Here is a 19463-nt window from a genome sequence, read left to right on the forward strand (position 1 = left end):
TTATATGCCAAGCTGACTAGTCTGAGCCCCAGCCCATCCATAAAGAGCTACTAAGTAAGTCCCGCCACTGCAGCCCCAACCTCTAAAAGTCGACCGCCTAAAGCCCCTATCACGCATTTCCAGTTGTGCAGCCAGGCTCCTATCAGTGTTTACAGATTTTCTTTAACAGTATTTGGCCTGGGCAGACAGGCTAATTGAAGTAATGATATTGCCCTCACTAAAAGGGACGCTAACCGTGTGAAGGAGGAGAGAAAGTGAGGCGAAAGAGAGGTAGAGGAGCAGCTGCTACTCACAGGGAACCTCTGAGGACCCACAGCAGGTCTGGGCTGGCTCTGAGCAGGAGGCATCAAGGGCACTGCAATGAGAGGTAGAAAGAGAGCAAGAGGAGGAGGAGGAGGGGGAGGGGGAGAAAATGAAAATGAGAGGCAGTAGGCAGAGAGAGAGAGGGTGGTGATTGTAGAAAGGAAGGAGACCATTAGACATATCCATGCTAAAGGCTCTTAGTCAGGGGTACATGTTAAATTTTAGCTCAGTGTTGCTGCACAAATCTGCCCCCTCCCCAGTTAGGTACAGACCAGGGAGCTCAAGGAAATAGTAAATACTTGCTTGAATCAACAAATATAAAAGAAGAAATTTCTTATTGTTTGAAATGTTATTTTTTTAATGGGATTTTCTTAATAAGCATTGGTGAAACCATATGCCAACATCCAGCACTGGTAAAGAAAATTAAAGTGGAACATATAAACTACACAACACAGATGTACAAAAATAAATAAATAAAATGCACTTGCACACATATGCACACACAATCCTAACCTCAGGCACCCCCAGATCTTCCAGCAAATGCCTTTCTCTTGGGAGCACAGCCCACACTGCACACGCTTTCCTAACACAATTTCAATCTCGGCCTGGACAGACAGGCCGGATAACCCATCTCAGTGAATGAATGCATACTTGAGTTATTGTAACACTGTTCATCTTCACTGCCCATACTAACAAATTTAAGACATCTCATCGGGTCATATATGGCATAATTTTGTGAATCTACTCTAAAAAGTGTTTAAATACATTTCCAGCCACCATAAAGAAACATGGCTTAATTTGGGTTTTAGCTTGGTTTTCGCAGCATATGAAAGCCAGGCCAAAGCCCAGATTTTCAACTTCTAGATTAACTTTTATCTTTGTCCTTAATCTGTGTTCATTTCCTGTTTTTTGTTTTGTTTTTAAATTAAAGATGTCTCCATTGCCAGTTACTGTGGTTTAATAAACAGGCAAATAGATAAACAGCCTCTTGTAACTTCACTGAGTTTATAAGAAACCATCAGTTACAATTACTACCACGGCCCAAAGATGAAGAACTGACCATCATCACTAATGGGATGGCAGACTGGCTCGGTCGCAGCCTCAGGCGTGTGTGGCTACACTGAGTGGGGGTTCCCTCCCCACCTCACAGCCGAGAGGTTTGCCGGACAAGGACCCGGGGCAAAACGCTGTGTTGCTTACTTGAAGTTTATGCATCGAAAACTGTTCAATAAACTAATTTTTTCCACTTACAGATTATTTGCAGACACTGAAGCTACAATAACAAACACTGGAAATACTAATGAAGTCACCGTTTGACTGACTTTGTGCGCAGGTGGGATTCTCAGTTTCCTGTCAATTTCTCGATTTTTTGTGTGTTATATCTTTGACTCCAAAAAGTTGCACACAACAAATACGACTCTCTAAAGCAATGTGGTTTCTTATGCATTAAAACCTGTAAATGTGTATATAATTATGAGAGATTGGCTTGATCCCCTTGTTAATGGACAGAACTGTTGAATATATAAGTTCTCCAGCAATTTTAGTTTTAACACTAATCCAAAGAAAAACTGAATAAGAGGGATATATTAGGTTAAATAACAAAAGTCACCCAGAAAGCACTGGGTTGACGCTGGAGAAAGGTACCTTGAACGGGTGACGTTGCAGGCCCTCTGAAGTGGGGGTTAATGTGGATGTTCTTAGGTTGTGGAGCCTGTTGCTGGTGATGTGGAGGGAAGTTGGGTGGCGGGGAATTCATCAGTCGTGGTGGCGGCTCCATCTGAGGTCGCAGCGGCGGGGAGCGATGAGACATGTGCGGAGGGATGAGGGGCTGAAGGGGCTGCTGAGGAAGCGGACGCCCGTGATCTTGGAAGTGAGGCGGTCCGCTTGGACGTGAGGGGTGGTGCTGCGGGGAATGCAGCTGCTGCTGATGAGACTGATGAGGAGGAAGCATTCGCGAGGACTGCTGTTAATTGGAAAGAGAAAGGAAAGCAGAGAGGAGGGAAAACCAAAACAACCCGTCAAAACACCTTCCGATCTTTTGGATTCTGCTATGATGCGAGGACACACCAACAAGTCAATTCAACAGCAAGAGCAAAGACAGTATGGTAGAAATAGGATGTACGTCTGTTTTCTTTATGCTGGGTTCAGACTCTGTGATAACAGCCTGATTGTGGCCTCATACAGATGATGTAGGCTTCACTGTTAATCGAAACTGGAGCAACTGTCCTGACAACGTGCTATGTCAGAATATTTTGTGAGGTTGACCATTATGAGCAAAGTAAAACAGGAATGATGCTGCCAGTGTAGCTCAATAGATATCATGTGCAATCATGATTAATAAAGGAGAAACAGCAAGTACTCCGTCATGTCTCTCAGTTACAAAAAGGCAGGTTTTTAATGACTATGATCGCTAACTCTGCCACAGTGACCATCATTAGAGGTAGACAATTTTTGCACTGTGAACCCAGCGTTAGATTTCATCAACCTTCATTCAATAAAAATATAAAATCTTTGAAATATGCTACAAAAATTAAGAAAAACAAACAAAGCCAACACTTAAAAGTCATGCCACCTGCTACCACTGGAATATCCCTGCCATCGATGCATCAAAAAAATAATTATATAGTTAGGTGATGTTTCAAATGGGTCCTTGATAATTGGTCAATATGTTTACCGAGCAAACAAACAAACATGCCAGTGACCAAATTAGTCAAATAGTTAAACCTGACAACTAGAGTGCCTTGTAAAAAGCACACACTCATTAACGGCAGCCAGCAGGATGTTTGTGGTGTTGGCATGTCATCCCTGTGCCATTAAATTTTCATTTCCAGTGTTTACGTTTGGTTTTGAATTTTAAAGCCTATTAACACTAATTAATACAACCTAAAATAATGCAGTGCTGGAGTTGGATTTCATCTAGCCTTGAAAAAGAATCACTTTAATCAGTCTCAAGCTGTGAACAACGGGGGAAACACCCAACTCATACTTTTATTTGTTACCTGAAGCCTTGATCTAAAAACGTAAAGAAACCCAACACACCTACACAGTTTGTTTTATTTAAAAAAAAAAAAAAAAAGAATAACATTTTTATTTGATAAAATTAATTTACATTGTAACTATTTATATCATATACCAGTGTATAAAAAGGCCCAGGATGTGCTGAAAAAGTATTAGTTACTTGCACATACACATGCACATTATGGTACATGCTCAATGTGACTTTTTCACCAATAATAAATGTATATCAAAAGATTAAATGGTTGGAGCTCAGTCCTGTGTGAAGAGCAAACAATTTTTTATAATGCTGTCTAAATGAACAACTGCTAAATCATTTTCTATAATCCATATATCACTGACTACAGGAGAGCAGAGAGTGCTTTGACTTTCTTTCCATGTGTAATCAACCATTGCTGTGGTGCTTTTAGATAGGAAGGAGAGCAGCAGCAAAATAAATACATGTCAAGTACTTAGACACGCTGCCTTGTAACTGTGACGAATACAAGGAGGTAAAAAGTTGAGCCATTTCAAATCATCTTATTCAGTGAAGCCCTCATGCTCCCTTACAGTGAAGTGACACAGTACTGAGTGATGCAATGCTCTGTGCAGCCAAATAGGAGAACGCTTTAAAAACATTCAGGTGGATGACTTGACAGTGCTTTACCTGCATGCCCATGTTTCCCATCGGGGGGAATCTCTGGTCGTTCATTCTTCCTCGGTTTCCTCCTCTATAATCTCCCATTTCAAACCCTGGGAAGCCTCCTCTTCCTCTGCCTCCTCGTCCCCCACCTCGGCCTCTGCCTCCGTGACGATTTTGTTTCTTCTGCCGTTCTTGCTCCTCGAATTCCATCAAATCTCGCTTGGCCTTCTCTGACAGTTCTGTTTATACGTGGAACAGGAAAAGGAGGCACTCATACATTAAACTTAAATCAACGGAAGTTTAAGTAATGTAAATGAAGCCTATAAGAGTTTAGAGAGATTCAATGTTTCAGCATCTTTAAGCATTCAGGCTGTCAGTGGATACAGAATAAATTATTCCCAGCAGGAATAATTTGTACCTAGTGTTTCAGGGATGTTCCGCCTTTTGGAGCCTGCATCTGCCAGGCGCACAACAACGCCCTCCTTTCTTTCAGATTTGAACCTTATGCGGCCAGACTCTTCATCTTCCTCGTCTTCTTCATCCGATTCCTCCTTTGTTTCTTCTTCTTCTTCTCGCACAGCCTCATTTTCACCCTGAAGGACATGCTCCGATGTTAGAAACAGAAGACGTCTCCTATCCTAACATTTGCTTCACCATTTTTACTCTGTGGCTTGCTGTGTTTAATTTCATCATTGGCTTTATTGCATGAAAGGACATCCTAAAATTCATGCTGGTGTTTATTGAATATACACCAACAGTTGGGGGCCAGTAGCCAGAAGGTTAAAGCATATACTCCCATTGCTACCAATCAAGCTCTATGCATTCCTAGCTAACAAAGCCAGCCCTCAAGCTTGATTGTACCATGTGAAGTTGTAGCACCACTTGTTCATCCCGTTTCAACACTGAAATAAAAACAATGAATCTAAAGAAGCTGGCTTCAGAATACCTCCTCCATGTCATAGACTCTATTCCCTTCAGCAGTGTCTTCATTCTGCTGATTTCCCTCCACCTCCTCTGTGTCCTCCCCTGCGCCCTCCTCCTGCTGGGCTCCATCTTCATCAAGAGGCTCATCACCATAGGGGGTTTGGTATTCTTCATCCTTTAAAGATGAAACGGTTAATATGCATCAATAAATTGACAACAGATTTCTGATTAGGACCGGCAATGAGCAAATAATTTTTTATTTTTCCTGTTTCTGTTGAAAATAAAAAAACATTCTGTTTAATAAAAATGCTGTTATAGATTATCTTTTTTCCCATCACTAAGAGCTGAAATGAACGCAAGAGGTGACATGATGACATACTTTGCAGTGCAGATTGATAAAATTTCAACTTTTCTCATTAAAAAAGGACAAAAAAATAAATAAAATAAAAATGCTATGGTGAGGTTTTTGGGGAGGCACCAGACAACCCCACCCCTTCCAAACCCAAATTATCATAACAGTAGGAGCAAGGCTTCATTACTATTCCTGACAGCATTTGAAATTCAATGAGATGTAAATGTTTGACATGATATACAGAAATGCAGGCGCAGATAAAAACACTCCTCCCCGCTTCAATGATGGTGAAAATATCATTGACTGACTCCTCACAAATCACTCCGTTACTGTCCACGCTGATTTCACTTCAACCCATGATGCAAACACTGAGCTGTGATCCAAATACACAACTCAGTCAAAAAAAAAAAAAAAATCAACACACAAAAGGTGCAACATAGCTGGAATATGAGCTGCCAGCGATTCCAGCATCCGAACTGCACAATACCCTCTAACAAATACCAATGGCTGAATAAGGTCAGATTGTATGTCTTGCAGTGATGTTAGGTGTTGTGCTCCATTAACCTGCCAGCAGCAGCTCCACGTAAAAAGGCAGAAATGGGGGGGGGGGGGGGGATATTCCAACCAAACCAGGCGGATGGACAGTAAGCCCCAAGGGAGGCACAAGAACAGCTTAATCCTTTAAACTGTTCCACAAAATGCTCAATGAATACCACAGTGAGCAAAATGTCAAGGCCATGCAGTCTAGTGACCTTGTAAACAGGCATTGCAGATAGCTGAAATACACCTCCACACCTGCAGACATCTCCAAAATATCCAATCCAAAATAGGCAGCCACTTGTGCTAAGAAGGTCAACATCTTATCGTTGTTTGGAGAAAGACGGTAGGCTAATATATCTCTGTCAGGTGACACACACAATCACACCATGGTAAATGGAGCATAACAGACATTTGCACATGGATCTGGTCTTATCTTTGATCCTCTTAGCCCAGGCTAAGAGGAAAGGAAAACGAATAAAAGGGAAACTCACATCAATCATTAGAAAACTGTATGGAGTGTCCTCGGGAAGGTCAATAATCTTTTCACCTGCATGAGACTTTATCAGATCCAGTCTAAAGGCAGAGATAAAAGCCCCCCATATTAACCTCTGCCGATTGGCAGCACATCTCCCTGACACAAAGCAGCTTCTTACTCCCCCAAAGATACAAGGCCCAAGGTCACAATGGCACAGGGATTTGGAGGCGACAGCAGAGCATTACCTCACGCCAAACAAGCTGTCAACAAAACTTTGTCAGCAAGATGGAGAAATTAACTGGCAGGAAGTGATAATGAATCTAATCCTCCCCTGCCAAAAAACACCGACCAACATCTCCTTCTCCTGAATAGATTTTCAATCCTGACTGACCCTGTACTGAGACAAGAAAATTGACATTATCTCTTGGACACAATAGAGCTGGGCAGAAAAGGGGGAGAGAAATGTGTGTGTGTTTAGGCATAGATTTGAACAACTGAGGAAATGTGAGAACTCACTTGAAATTCACCATCAATAGGCTCATTGATTTGGATGTTTAGCACACCATCCTGATAGTCGTCGTCAGCCTCTGCTGGCTCTCCAGCGTAGCCCATTTGGTCTTCGGAAATCTCTGCGCCATCTTCTTGGCCATATTCCTCTGTATATGCCTCATCCTGTTGCTGGTACTCTTCCGCCTCCTCCACATCCCCTTCTTCGCAGCCCTCTGCACCGAGGTTCACAACGTCATCGGTATAGTCTGCTTCCTGTGAGTTGTCCTGCTGGTCATAGGATGTGCCCAGGGTATATGTGGTATTGAGGCTGATATCCTGACCACTGAGAGGAAGTGAAAACATTTTTAACATCCCATAAAACAGAAATGAGGGATGATGGAAGTCTAAGCAAAGATGAGGACACAGATATAAGTGGATTACCTTTGATCTACGTCTTCATCATCACTTCTGAGAAGATCATCATTCAGCTCTTCATCTGACATTTCTGATGGATTCTGAAACAAACAAACAAACAAACAGGGCCATTATGGTGTTAAACATACTGTTCTTTAGATGTGTGCGTGTGTTGGTGTGTCTGTTTAAGGTGTGGGGGCAGGGGACCACCTCCAACCCCAAAGGATGCTCTATTCCCATGTGGTGAAGGCAATCTGGACAGGTCAACAGAGTGCTTTTTTGTCCACTGTACTTCCTCCTGGTTCACATCAACAATTCCCCCTGTGGAGGAGCCACCTGCTACAAATCCACTGATCGCATCACTTTCTAAATGTTCCACAAACACCATCAACTAATGTTTAGGATGTTGTTTTCCGGTTTTTAAGCAGAGAAACCATACCAACAGCTTGGCACAAAGCGCACACACAGCAAAAAAATGTGACTTTTAAAAGCTTTTAGCTTATTCTTACCTTTTTACCTGACAGCCAGTCCTCTTCCAACAAATCCTCTTCCAAATCACTTTTGTAGCAAAAAGACAAACAATGACAGGTGAGTAGAGTTAGACATCAGCATGTTACTTAATACTGCCTTACATAATACTGTCAACTCTCTATTCAACTAGCAAGTTAAACCTGTTTAGGTAAACTCTTCTTAAAAAAAAAAAAAAAAAAAAAAATATAATAATAATATATATATATATATATATATATATATATATATATATATACATACATACATATAATTCTCAACTTTTAACAATAATAATATTATTGCAATAAAAGATAAGTAATTTCAGCAGCATCTTGACCAATACAAGGGATGTAAAAGTTCTAAAACACAGGCCAAAATCCATTACACACATTTCAATGATAACAGCAGGTTGTGCCATTTAATATAATAAAGAGATGGATGCAATAGTTTACCTCTCAAGATCATGATCTTCACCTCTCCTTCTGCGTGATCGCTCAGCACCGGGTTTGTCATATTCATCAAAGTCAAAATCTGCAAAAAGGACAGTTGTGCTTCAACATTAGCTCTAACAAGAGCAACGTAAAATACTAACAGAAGGCTCCCACATGGATTTAGAGGTGGGTGGTAGGCGGCAAGCAGGATAGTGGCTCGAGCCACTTTTTTATCATTTATGCAGATCTGTTAAGACCAAATCACATGCGGCGTTAGTAAGATTTAACAATGAACAATCACTTCGTTACACATAAAGCAGGATAAAAATCACTCCATGAAAATAAATATGTCTGCATTTTCAACATGATTTGGGAAATCTGGCAACGGCTTAAAATAACTACAAAATATATAAAAATTAGTTTTAAGGTGAGACATAGCCCACATTTTCTTCATATGCCATAGGCCTATTATTCTCACTATGATGCTTGTTTTAGTGGGACCGTGTATCCATTAAAAATGGAGGAGGCTCCTTGCCTGTACAATTAAACTTTTACATTTACTTTGCAAATGTTGGTCAAAAACACTGAAGACTAGTGTCTCTTTTCTACTGGCCATGATGCAACACTTGAGCTGAACGTCAAGCCACACATGAATTTATGTCTTGGCAGGACTAACGCAGATGGGCATGTTTCTCCACCATCATGTTAAAGCTGAGTTGTAGTAAATCAAAATATATTAAAATATTTAAATTTTGGGTTGGAAACTAGCGCTTTTACGAATATATATTTTATGTATCTTAAAGCTAAGAAATTCCTTTAATATGTAAAGCATTAGACTAACATTATGGAATCGGGCTGCACAATTAATTGAATTTTAATCTCGATCACCATTTTGGCTTCCCACAATTAATTGAAATTGATCAAGCGACACTGAAAACGCGTGCTTCCCCAATGGAACACAAAGCAGAGGCAAATCAAGCGCTTCCTAAATCAGCACCTGACCACGTGCCTGCATGTGCCAATCACAGCTGTTCCCTGTGCAACAAAGCTTCAATTTTCCTGGACTAGTCTGGACAAGTAACATAATGTTAAAAGACAGAAATACAACAAACTTCAAATGTCTAATACAGCAGGTGGTGAAGAGAACATCATTTGTTCTTTGGAAATACTTTGTATTTAAGGCAAATTTTGTCAACCAACCAGCAACACAATGAACTTATTCAACTCCCTGAAAACACACCACAAACTGCTCTGCAATAAAGGCTGAGGGAAAAAGCAATGGGTGCTCAGACATCCATGAAAGTGAGCCTGTGCAGTGCATCAGTTTCCATCCAGCTCACAAAAATACACTGAAAAACCAATGCAATCACATTTAGCCAAAATAAGCACCCAATAAACACTTTGCATAATGAAAGCTTCAGAAAAATGATACATTTACTGGACTAAAGATGGGCTACCTCTCAGCGCAATCATTTTTCCAAAGTAGCAAAACCTGCACTATATGCAAACAATCAAAGGGTAAATAAAGAGGAATCTCTTTTCAAGTACTTTGCTACAAGTTTTAGTCATATCCATCGCCCAGGTTTGATTAATGGAATGAAATACTTTATATTTTCCTTCTAGGAGATGCACTTGAGTCAAGTGAATAAACACCTTGTCTGAAAAGTAGAGCAGGGCGATATGGCCAAAAATATTTATCACGATATATATTTGAAAATTTGCGATAACGATATAACCGACGATATAATTGATGCGAGACAAAATACAACTCCACAACATTACTAGCGCAAAAAGACAACCTTCCATTTATTTTCACTTAAACAAGAAGCTGGTTTTTATGTACATTAAAGCTTTATAAAAATGTAACAGTGCAAATGCAAATTCCTTGCTGAAAGTTTAACCAAAAGGCATTTCCAGTAGAAATGGGCTGACATATCCTGAGCATAACCATGTATAATATCCACTGAAGTTAAAAAGAGGTGCTTTGCAACATTAAACTGCAGTGTGCAGTACGCATTTTTCGGACCATAAGGTGCACGGGATTATAAGGCACATTAAGCGAAACAAAGCAGTCAGATAAATCAAACTTTATTAAACTCATTCTTCTTGCTTCCTCCACTTCTGTACCATTGATTCATTAATGTTGAATTCTCTGGTAGCTGCTCTATTCCCATGTTGTTGCAGTATATTAATGACTAACCTCGTATTGTGGATGGATTATCTCAGTTGTTCTCCTGACTGAAGTTTGGTCCGTTTACAGCATCCTGCCATGCGATTGCATTTGTCTCTAACCATGAAGAACCTTCACGTTAACTTTTATAAGTGGAAAAGTGTTAGTGTTCGTCCTCCAGCTTCACTGTTTATGTTATGCTAACATAGCTGTGTCGCTAGCGATCACGTAGCACATCATTATATACCAGCTAGCCAAACTTCAGTAACCCTACAAACGTCACTGCTGTTTAGTTTCCTGTCTTCATTTATGTTGGAAGTGATAGCAGAGCTGTACGTTTGAATTTTTTCAGAAATCTCTCAGTCAGAACATGCTATATCATGCTTAGGTAACTAGCGAAACTAGCGAGCTAACTTCCGCTAGCTTCCTGCTAACTTCTAACTCCGTTAAATGTAATAACTTTTGTTTTCATGGATGCCTGGAAGTTGAACTTTATAGTTACACCTGGTAAAGCAGCAATGCTGATCGTTTTGTTAAAGATGAAAGAATTTAGACAGTTTTTAACTCTAAGTGATGCTGCAGTGTTGTTTGACCTGAAGAATACGGAGTTTAGGACCCAGATTACTCCCAGATTTAAGAGCATCTTAGAACGGCCGCTTGCATGTTCTGCAAAAAAATGTGCTTTGTTGTGTATCTGACGGACAAACACCAAACCAGTTCCACATCACGGAAGTTGCACCATTTTTACAAACCAATTCTGGTTCATCTGTTTCACTCAACAATCGGCCATGTGCGTATGAAAACAAAGGCACTGCGCATGCGCGTTTTACTCCCATTCTATCGCGATATTTCATTTTCCTATCGTTGCCTAACATTATACCGGTATTACCGTGAACGGTATAATATGCCCCAGCCCTACTGAAAAGCTTCTTTAGTTACCTGAAATGTAGCACAGTGTATTTTTCCTCAATAAAAGCAATCAATAATCAAATGATTGTCCATCTTTTTATTATTTTTTTTTATTATTTTGGCCATAATTTTGCAGCCCTGCAACAGACCATGTGCTTTTCACAATCTGAAATGCCCCTAAACTGCAAACACCCTGCTGCACATGCTCCTTACCCCAACAAACTGCCGTTATTGTTGCAATGACATGTGTATCAAGAGCCTATTACGCAAACTGATCAAACTCTTTGAAACCTTTCAGAGAAAGAACACAGATCGTCTATCATGGACGATCTTAATTTGTCACAGTAGCCAATTCAGGCAAACCAACTTTATTTATATAGGAATAGGTTAAAAAATACACATAATACAAAGGAGTGCAGTGTACAATGATGTGTACTCAATAAGCGATGGGCCTCGTGTCAATAAAAAGGCACATCTGATAAGTTTAAAGGCAGTGATCAATAACCCGATTTTAGGTTTTGTTTGAAAATGGCTAGCACTGACGCAGATTTGGCCTCCATTAAATCAATAAATGTTCCGTTCAAACGTTATAGACCTTGATGCAACTGGGGTAAAACTCACTGCAGCAACATGATCAATGAATGTCAAAGCAGCTGAGATATTAACCACTCTGATCAGAACTTTCAGAATTAAATCAGAGAGATAAAAGAACACAGATCAAATTATGTGGGCTCACCTAAATCTGAAGAACTCAATTTTAGCAGGTTTTCCAAACAGCCTTGAATAGAATCTGTCAGGCTCATTCTATTCAAGATAGCATCCCTACACTTAGAACACAGCAAATGCGCAAAATGCAACCTCTGATTCTCTGAAAGCCAGACATCATATGAGCCAAAAAAGGGACGGATGCTCAAAATACTGACAAATTGAAATTGTTTAAATTAGGGATGCACTGACTGATCAGCCAGGGATTGGAATCAGTGCATTTTCAGCATTGTAAGCCCTCTATATCCAATTACCAGCCAGTGTGTTTCATACAGGCCACATACTAAAATTCCTATTAACATGCAAGTGCTTCAGTGTGAGTGAAAACAAAAAGTTAATCAAAGTAAGGCACGAAACTAGCACGAAAATATTTGTAACAACAAACTTAATAAGACACTTAAAACACCCTCACATAAACATTTTAAAGAAGCTACCAAACGCAACTAAAGCTAAAGCTATCCAAAACCATCCAGCTATCCATCAATCTAAAGACATCAGAGCCAGTCACAAAGCAGAAGCCTTGGTATGAGAGAAAAATGTCAGCGTCCTGTTAGCAAAAGTTGATTTTTCTTTGTGCACGCTATCAATTATACCCCTTAGAAAGAAAATCAGGATTGGCAAAAGCTGATAATGAAAGGTCACACAAAATAAATAAATAAAAATCAGACTCAACCAAGAAAATTGCAATCTCTACTTTGATTCTAAGACGGGTGGGATATAACAATGTGCTCTGCTCTGCTGACTTCGACAAAGCTGGAAGAGGCTCAGGTAATTTAATTGTGATTTAAATATCAAGCTTAGCTCATGGGCGTCCTTCTACATCCATGAACCTTTCTCGCCTCTACCCATCTCGAGCAGACCATCCTTCATGACCCTCCCCAAAACTAAGGCTGGTGCTCCCTGACAGACAGTCGAGCATGAAACTTTTATCTGGTAAATTACACGATGTAATTCAGAATAATTTTCTGTTTTATCAGTAAAGTGTTAAAAGCTACACAGCATGGCGGGAGTCACTGCTGACGGTGGGAAGTCGGGTGTATCTGTAGTGAGAACGCTTTGCACCTTCAGAGTATTCAAACAGAATGAAGCAACACATCACGTCTTTCCCTCCAAAAATAATTCCAATAATTAATAAAGATAAAGCGAATGGAAGCATGTCGGCCAACAGCAGCACAGCCAACCATTAAAAACAAGTTTAACAATGAACTCCCACTGGTAGACATTTTCATCATTCACAGAGCCTACTACCTTGTCTACAGTCTATGGCAACGTCAACGAGAGAGCCACTTGTGCTATTAAGTACCAAACAACTGTTGCAGGAAGCATGTGTCACACATAAACACACACAAGGCATGACATGCAGGTTTCCACCGGCAGTGTGCTCAGAGGTTAATAACTGTGTGTCAGTGATGCAACAAGAACTATATTCAAGACCCTGAAAATAATGTAGCAAAATTTAATTAACCTATTATCAATTTTAATTTTTACATTTGCACATTTTCTGTTCTGGCAAAAGTTATTCTACTCAAAGGGCAAATTAGCAGCTTTAAAATGGGCTCTTGAATCTGGGTTGCCTAATAATTCAGTCTCTGCTCATCTAATTATTCTGTATCTGTGCTTTCAGCTCGAAAATCTACTCTGACAGTAGAGCCTGATAAAGCTGCCATTTTTAAATAACATCCTAGAAAAGCAGCCATGCACTGAGCATGGGATTTCAACAGAAAAACTGTTGTACAGTTGACCGCCATCAGTGTCAACAATAATTATGTATGAGTCAGTTGTTTAATGGACTGCTAAAGGCACGAATCACAAACTCTTACATTTGGCATTGAAGTTAGGCTAAAAAAGTTTCTGCATTCATGCAGTGCAGGAGAATAACTGGTTAATTTAACATATGAACTTGACAAAAAGAAAGGCCATAGCATTCCAGTATGCTCATGCTGTCAGAAACGGTAATCAAAATAAAATATCTAAGTGTGATTGCTTGCTAAATTACATACAGGCAAAAATACAGCCAGAGCTGGCCCATAAAGACAAATAAAATAACCCATAAGAAGAAGTAGATGGAAAAAACCAAACAAACAAGTAAAAAACAAAACATAAAATCTGTTTTTGGTAAGAAATCTCATGTCTAATGCCTGTAGTGGCTCTTTACTGCTGTTTAACAAAGTCCCAATGCAGTGTGTTTCATCATGACTTGTTCAGTGGTGCATATCAGACAGCTAGCAAGATGTGGTCTTATTTAAACGCTATAATATTTCATTTAAATTGTATTTATACAGGGCCAAGTGACAACAACAGTCGAATCAAAGCAAGTTATATTGTATGGTAAAGGCCCTACAATAACAGAGAGAAACCCCAACAAACAAACAACCACCCTTTAAGCAAGCACTTGGCAACAGTGGGGAAAAAGAAAGCAGGAAGAAACCTCTGCAGGAGTAGGCTCAGGAAGGGGAAGCCATCTATTGCGACTGGTTGCAATATTTTTATTTTAGGTTGCCGCCAAGTCGCAATTCAGTCATCCAGTGTGAGGTCCTTCATCCAAGTCAGTATGGCCTCCTAAATGTAGTCTGCCAATGTAGTAGCAGAACTGATGTGTAGAAAATAGGATTGCAGCTGTTTGATGCATTATCATCCTCTTATTTATACTGAATAAAGTGACATTTTTAACTGCCCCCTCCAGCAATCTCTTAGAGATCCAATCTCTGTATAGGTTTTATTTGAGGTAAAAGCCATTGGTCAGTCCGGCCTTGGGGTCCCAACCAATTCCAAAATCCAAATGATCCCAATTTTGTTCAAGTGTTTAGAGTCTGGTGCCTGTATTTTACCGCTTGTAATCAAATGTATTAACTCTTACTGTAATTGTGATCGTAAGATGGCCTCTACAAAGCAATGCTATCTAAACACAATGTAGGAATCACTATGGGGACATACGGACCGCGTTAACTGCGTCATAGTGCCCTTATAGAAATGTGCAGTTGTGAGTATAGCTACGATACTGGCGAAAAAGCCATAGAATAACAGCCTGCACTGCAGGTAGTTAGGTGCATAATCAGTGTTAATCATCCATAAAAGAGTATGTTGTGGGGGGTGGCGACTACCTTGAGCTATCAAAATTAGCTATCGATAAAAGCGCTACTGCGATCAAAAAGGGGAAAATACCTGATTAGAGAACCATTATATCTGCTTTAAAATTCAAGAGAAAGCAAATAGGACCCATGGCTTATTTTATATTATGCTTAGCTATTCAGGAATCAAGTGGTTTTTTTTTCAATCCCACCAGATACCAGACTAGCAGCGAGCGTATTTGCAAATAATGTTAGCAAACAGGCCAAAAAGGAAATTCAACGCTAATCAGCGCTTGACTTTGTCCTCAATGTATTAACAATAGCTTTGGGAATTATGCACAGCTGGAGCGTATTACAAATTTAAACTTGTTGAGTTAACGTTGTGTCCGGTATTTTCGTCTGCTTATATTCGTTTTCGTTTTACAAAGCTGGTTTAGCTAATGGCTAGCGTGCGGCCTTCTCTCATTGAAGCCGTCTGTTGACAGTACGAACGAGCTAAGTTAGCTTGACTTAGCTCTGAGGCTAACTTAACACTATCGACAAAATCAACTGATATTACTCACCCTGGTCGTTGGATGACATGATGCAAGGCCCGTCCCGCTTAAAGTGTGATTACTGTACTGCAGAGTGCATTTAATCTTCAGTACTTCACCATTTTCATGGTTTAAAATATGAGACTGGCAAGAGCTTCTATGCGGCAATGACTTCAGATCACGACCAGGATACAAGCATGCTAGAGATGGGTTTGCAGCGATGATGCATTGTGGGTGGGGAAAGTCCAGCTCCCTGGATCGGTTTGCTGCAGGAAATCGAGCTCTCTCCGTAGACATATGTTCGCCCTCTACTACTAGGCTACATGCAAGATGAGGGAGGGATATTTACTTTACATCTGGATAAGGTATGAAGTTGACTTCGTATTAGTTCTACAAAAAGCATACATCATTAACACAATAATAAATCTGAATATTATGTGGCATATTGGTAAGTAAGTGTATTACCTATAAATTCAAAGTGACCTTTTCAGCCTTTTTTCAGGTTAGGGCAGCTGTGGCTCTGGAGGTAGAGCGGGTCTACCATCAGGCTGGTGGTTTGATTCCCAGCACTTTTAGTATGCATGATTTACTGGGGATACTGAACCCGCAGTTTCCCCCGAGCGTGAGCGTGTGAATTCTTAAAAGTCATTAGGCATAGAAAAAAAATTGTGTATGTGTTTGATTGGATGAATAAGGACTGCAGTAAGAAAGCACTTTAAATGCTCAAATAGAGTTCTGCACTACATAAGTACCAGCTCATTTACAAAATTCAGTACTATACAAAACTTTATTGAAAAGTATAAAATGAAGGGTACATTGCACTGCAATACCTTTAATCTATTCTCCTTTTTGTAGTTAAGCATCATCCACAGAGGAAAAAGAGATGCACATTTTAAGTTCCTATGCGCTCTCTGTTCTTTAAATGTTTTCTGCTTCTTTCCCCCACAGCTTTAAACATTCATGGTACTCATTCAATTTTTAATAATCATTTAAGAATGAACATGCTTTAGCTGGATTAATCCTGCCCTCAAACCTCTCCTTGTAATGTTTTTCCAAGGTATGAAAAATTAGGATTTCCACCTGTGTTGGGGAACTACTTGCACTAATGGAAGGATAATGTTATAGAAACATAATGGTTTTTGTCATGCATTATTTCGGCAAGGCTGATGAGGTTTTTATAACACTTACACCAGTGGTAATCCTGTTATAAATAAAGCCTTTTTTAAATTCTAGTTTTGCAGTTTTATTTTTCTAATTCCAAAAAATACATTTTAAAACCAAAACTTTTATCTTCCTTTTTGCTATAAAAAACACACCTGTACTCTTGCACAATATCAAAGCTTTAGTGGAGACTGTTCCCTAAAAGGGACAGTGGTGCTAGGTACTTCCTTATCCTTTTGCCAAGTCTCAATCAACTCTCTGATAACTTTGCTCCCTAAAGGAAGAGTAGACAGCTTCTGCACTAAGAAAAAACAATGACTAACAACAAAAATCAGGAGTCTTTTTTCTGATTGAATCCGAAACTTGGAAAAGGAAACTAATTCAGTCCCCTGCTCAGCTGAATATGCTATTTTGCACACATGAAATCATGAAGAACAGAAGAAATACTTGTTATCTTTAGAAAGGAAACAACCTCAGGCATTCAAAAGGTTGCATTTATTGTCTTGGCATGAGATTTTTTTTTCAATACAGAGAAGAGATCACAAACTGGCTTAGAACACTTGAAACTCATGAATAATACAAAATATTCTGGTTGTTAATTGGATTCCATATGTTTCAGTGCCACATAAATACATTAACACTAGAACAGAGAACAAAGAGAAACTTCTTTCCATTGGTCAGCTTTATGCTAGTGGGTGAAGTTTGCCCTTAGGGTGTCTGCTAGAAAGCCTCAAGGCAGAAGACTTTATGAAGTCTATGGTAAGCTAGTATAAAAAGTGAAACGTGTTGGAATAGGGAGGAGGTAAGGGTGGATGAATGGGCAGAGCACAAGACTTTCTCCTGGGAGACACCTGGAGTTTGTGTCCCATGTGAAACCAAGAGTCAACTTTGGCCTTTGTTAGGCTTTGTTTTCAGTTGTATTTTAGTTTAAACACAGGCGTAACAACTCTGTAACGGGCCTGGGGCAGATATTTTTTGGGCCCTTACTGCCACCAGAGCAAGAACACCATCTCACATTCTCTCTATATTTCTCAATAATCAATACTATCAACAACATCATTCTAGCTTTTGAACAGCACTGTGGACAGAAGCTGCACTCAGAAGTCGGAGAATGGACACATTTAGTGCTCGTTTAGTGCTATAAACTCGACTAGTTAAAGTGACATGAAGACAACTGTATTACTATAAACATGGAACAAAGGAGAGAAGCCCATTGACCACATTCAACAATCATTTCCAGTCGACCAGCTTCTAGATGTATTTTCACATGTAGGTGGTAATAATGTTTCAGTCATTTAGAAAAAGAACTTTATCTTAGCAACACATTGATAACACTGCTCAAATACAAAGTCTATCATCCTGCTCTCTTCTCTCCTTCCTCTTCTGAGCACCACATTTTTACTTTGGCTTGCTAAATATAATTTATAATGCTGCTATGCTGACAAAGTCCTCTATAGTACAGCCTACAGAAAACTTGATGTCAACAAGTTCGTGCACATCATCCATGGGCACCAAGGTCAAGAAGACAAGTAAAGTATTTCCCAGCATATTTGTCACCAAGACTTTTCAGAAATTCAATTCATAAGGAAAATGTATATTACATAAATCAAGTTAGCTAGAACCATGGCTTAAACATACGGTGAAACATTTATAATAGAACAAAGCAAAAGATCATGATATGAGCTGTGGAAGTTTGTGGGGTTCTCTTCCACGGTCTTCACGCTGTACAGGCTCCAGTGATTCTTTTAAAAAGCAGCTGAAGACATTTCTATACAGACAAGCTTTTAATTCATTTGTTGTTTTATTTTTTCATTTTATTGTCTTATATTTATTTCTGGTTTTATTGTAAAACACTTTGTGATTTCTATCTGTGAAAAGTGCTATTTATATACATTTTACTTACTTTTACTTACTTATGAGTTAAAACAAATCCTTTTACAGTCGGTAGCAAAAGTACCTTCATCAAATTAACTGTCTATATGTAGGAAAACTTAAAGGCAAGCAGCTTTACATTGTTTCATGGTTCAGCCAATAGAATTCATATTTGTCATATTCTATTTGAAAAACATAAAAAACTCAACAACTTATGGCAACGGATATTTAAGATTCTGCACAGTATCTATCCCAATGATCAAACAAAGAATGAGAACAAAAGCTCAGAGTTCCTCGAACTGTTTCCCTTCTATTGAAGCATTTAGATGACACTTGGGTTGATTTGATCTGCTCATCAAAGACTTGTTTAAGTAGCCATTATTCGCTTGTTATAAATATGACTTCCCCCTATTTTACAGAAGAAACTTGATTATTACCTATCATTATATGTCAGATATTGTCAGACTAACAGATATTAAGAGAGTAAGTAAAGTAAGTAAAGTAAAGTAATATCAGCAAGACCAAAAGCTCAATGAAAGCTTTAAAACAAAAATGATGCCAATTGCAGAATTTGATAAACAAAGGATGCAAGACTCTAGTCAGAAAAAGAACTGCAATGGCTACTGTTGTGGTTATCTTGATAGTGGTCTGTGAACCAAAAAGGGGAACAAAAAGGCCAAATGGATGATTGGATTAAAACACAGTATTTCAAAGTGACTGAGTTGAAAAGAGGAAATCTATTTACTGATCACTTAAGTTAGAGATTAGCGTATCAGTATCATAAGTGTGTAAGACATGGTAGGAATAATTAAATCTGAGTGTATCTTTTCTCTGGAGTTGCACTGAGTTGTACTGACTTTCACCGAAGAGAAGTGGCTCATTCTTCAAACATGCGACAGCCTCTAGTTTG

At 39.3% G+C, this 19463-nt stretch overlaps 1 protein-coding gene across 4 annotated transcripts in view; it reads right to left on the bottom strand.

Moving 5' to 3' along the window:
• rbm33a (RNA binding motif protein 33a) overlaps window positions 1–15764 on the bottom strand; it is a 30709-nt gene extending 14945 nt beyond the window's left edge. For 2 of the 4 annotated variants that reach the window (XM_085468254.1, XM_085468253.1), the window contains exons 1-10: window positions 15551–15764; window positions 8097–8175; window positions 7644–7692; window positions 7162–7235; window positions 6748–7063; window positions 4887–5039; window positions 4359–4533; window positions 3965–4179; window positions 1948–2266; window positions 294–355 (exon numbers count right to left, since the gene is read on the bottom strand). In XM_085468254.1, the coding sequence (XP_085324380.1) occupies window positions 294–355; window positions 1948–2266; window positions 3965–4179; window positions 4359–4533; window positions 4887–5039; window positions 6748–7063; window positions 7162–7235; window positions 7644–7692; window positions 8097–8175; window positions 15551–15569 (1461 nt within the window). In that variant the 5' untranslated portion in view covers window positions 15570–15764. The remainder of the gene's footprint in view (window positions 1–293; window positions 356–1947; window positions 2267–3964; window positions 4180–4358; window positions 4534–4886; window positions 5040–6747; window positions 7064–7161; window positions 7236–7643; window positions 7693–8096; window positions 8176–15550) is intronic. The other 2 variants (XM_085468252.1, XM_085468251.1) reach the window with 1 other exon arrangement.
• Between the last annotated feature and the right edge of the window lie 3699 nt (window positions 15765–19463).

Source organism: Copadichromis virginalis, linkage group LG9 (assembly GCF_057382275.1).
Source record: "Copadichromis virginalis isolate Kocher_CV1m ecotype Utaka linkage group LG9, C_Virginalis_male_GT1.1, whole genome shotgun sequence".
NCBI lineage: Eukaryota > Metazoa > Chordata > Actinopteri > Cichliformes > Cichlidae > Copadichromis > Copadichromis virginalis.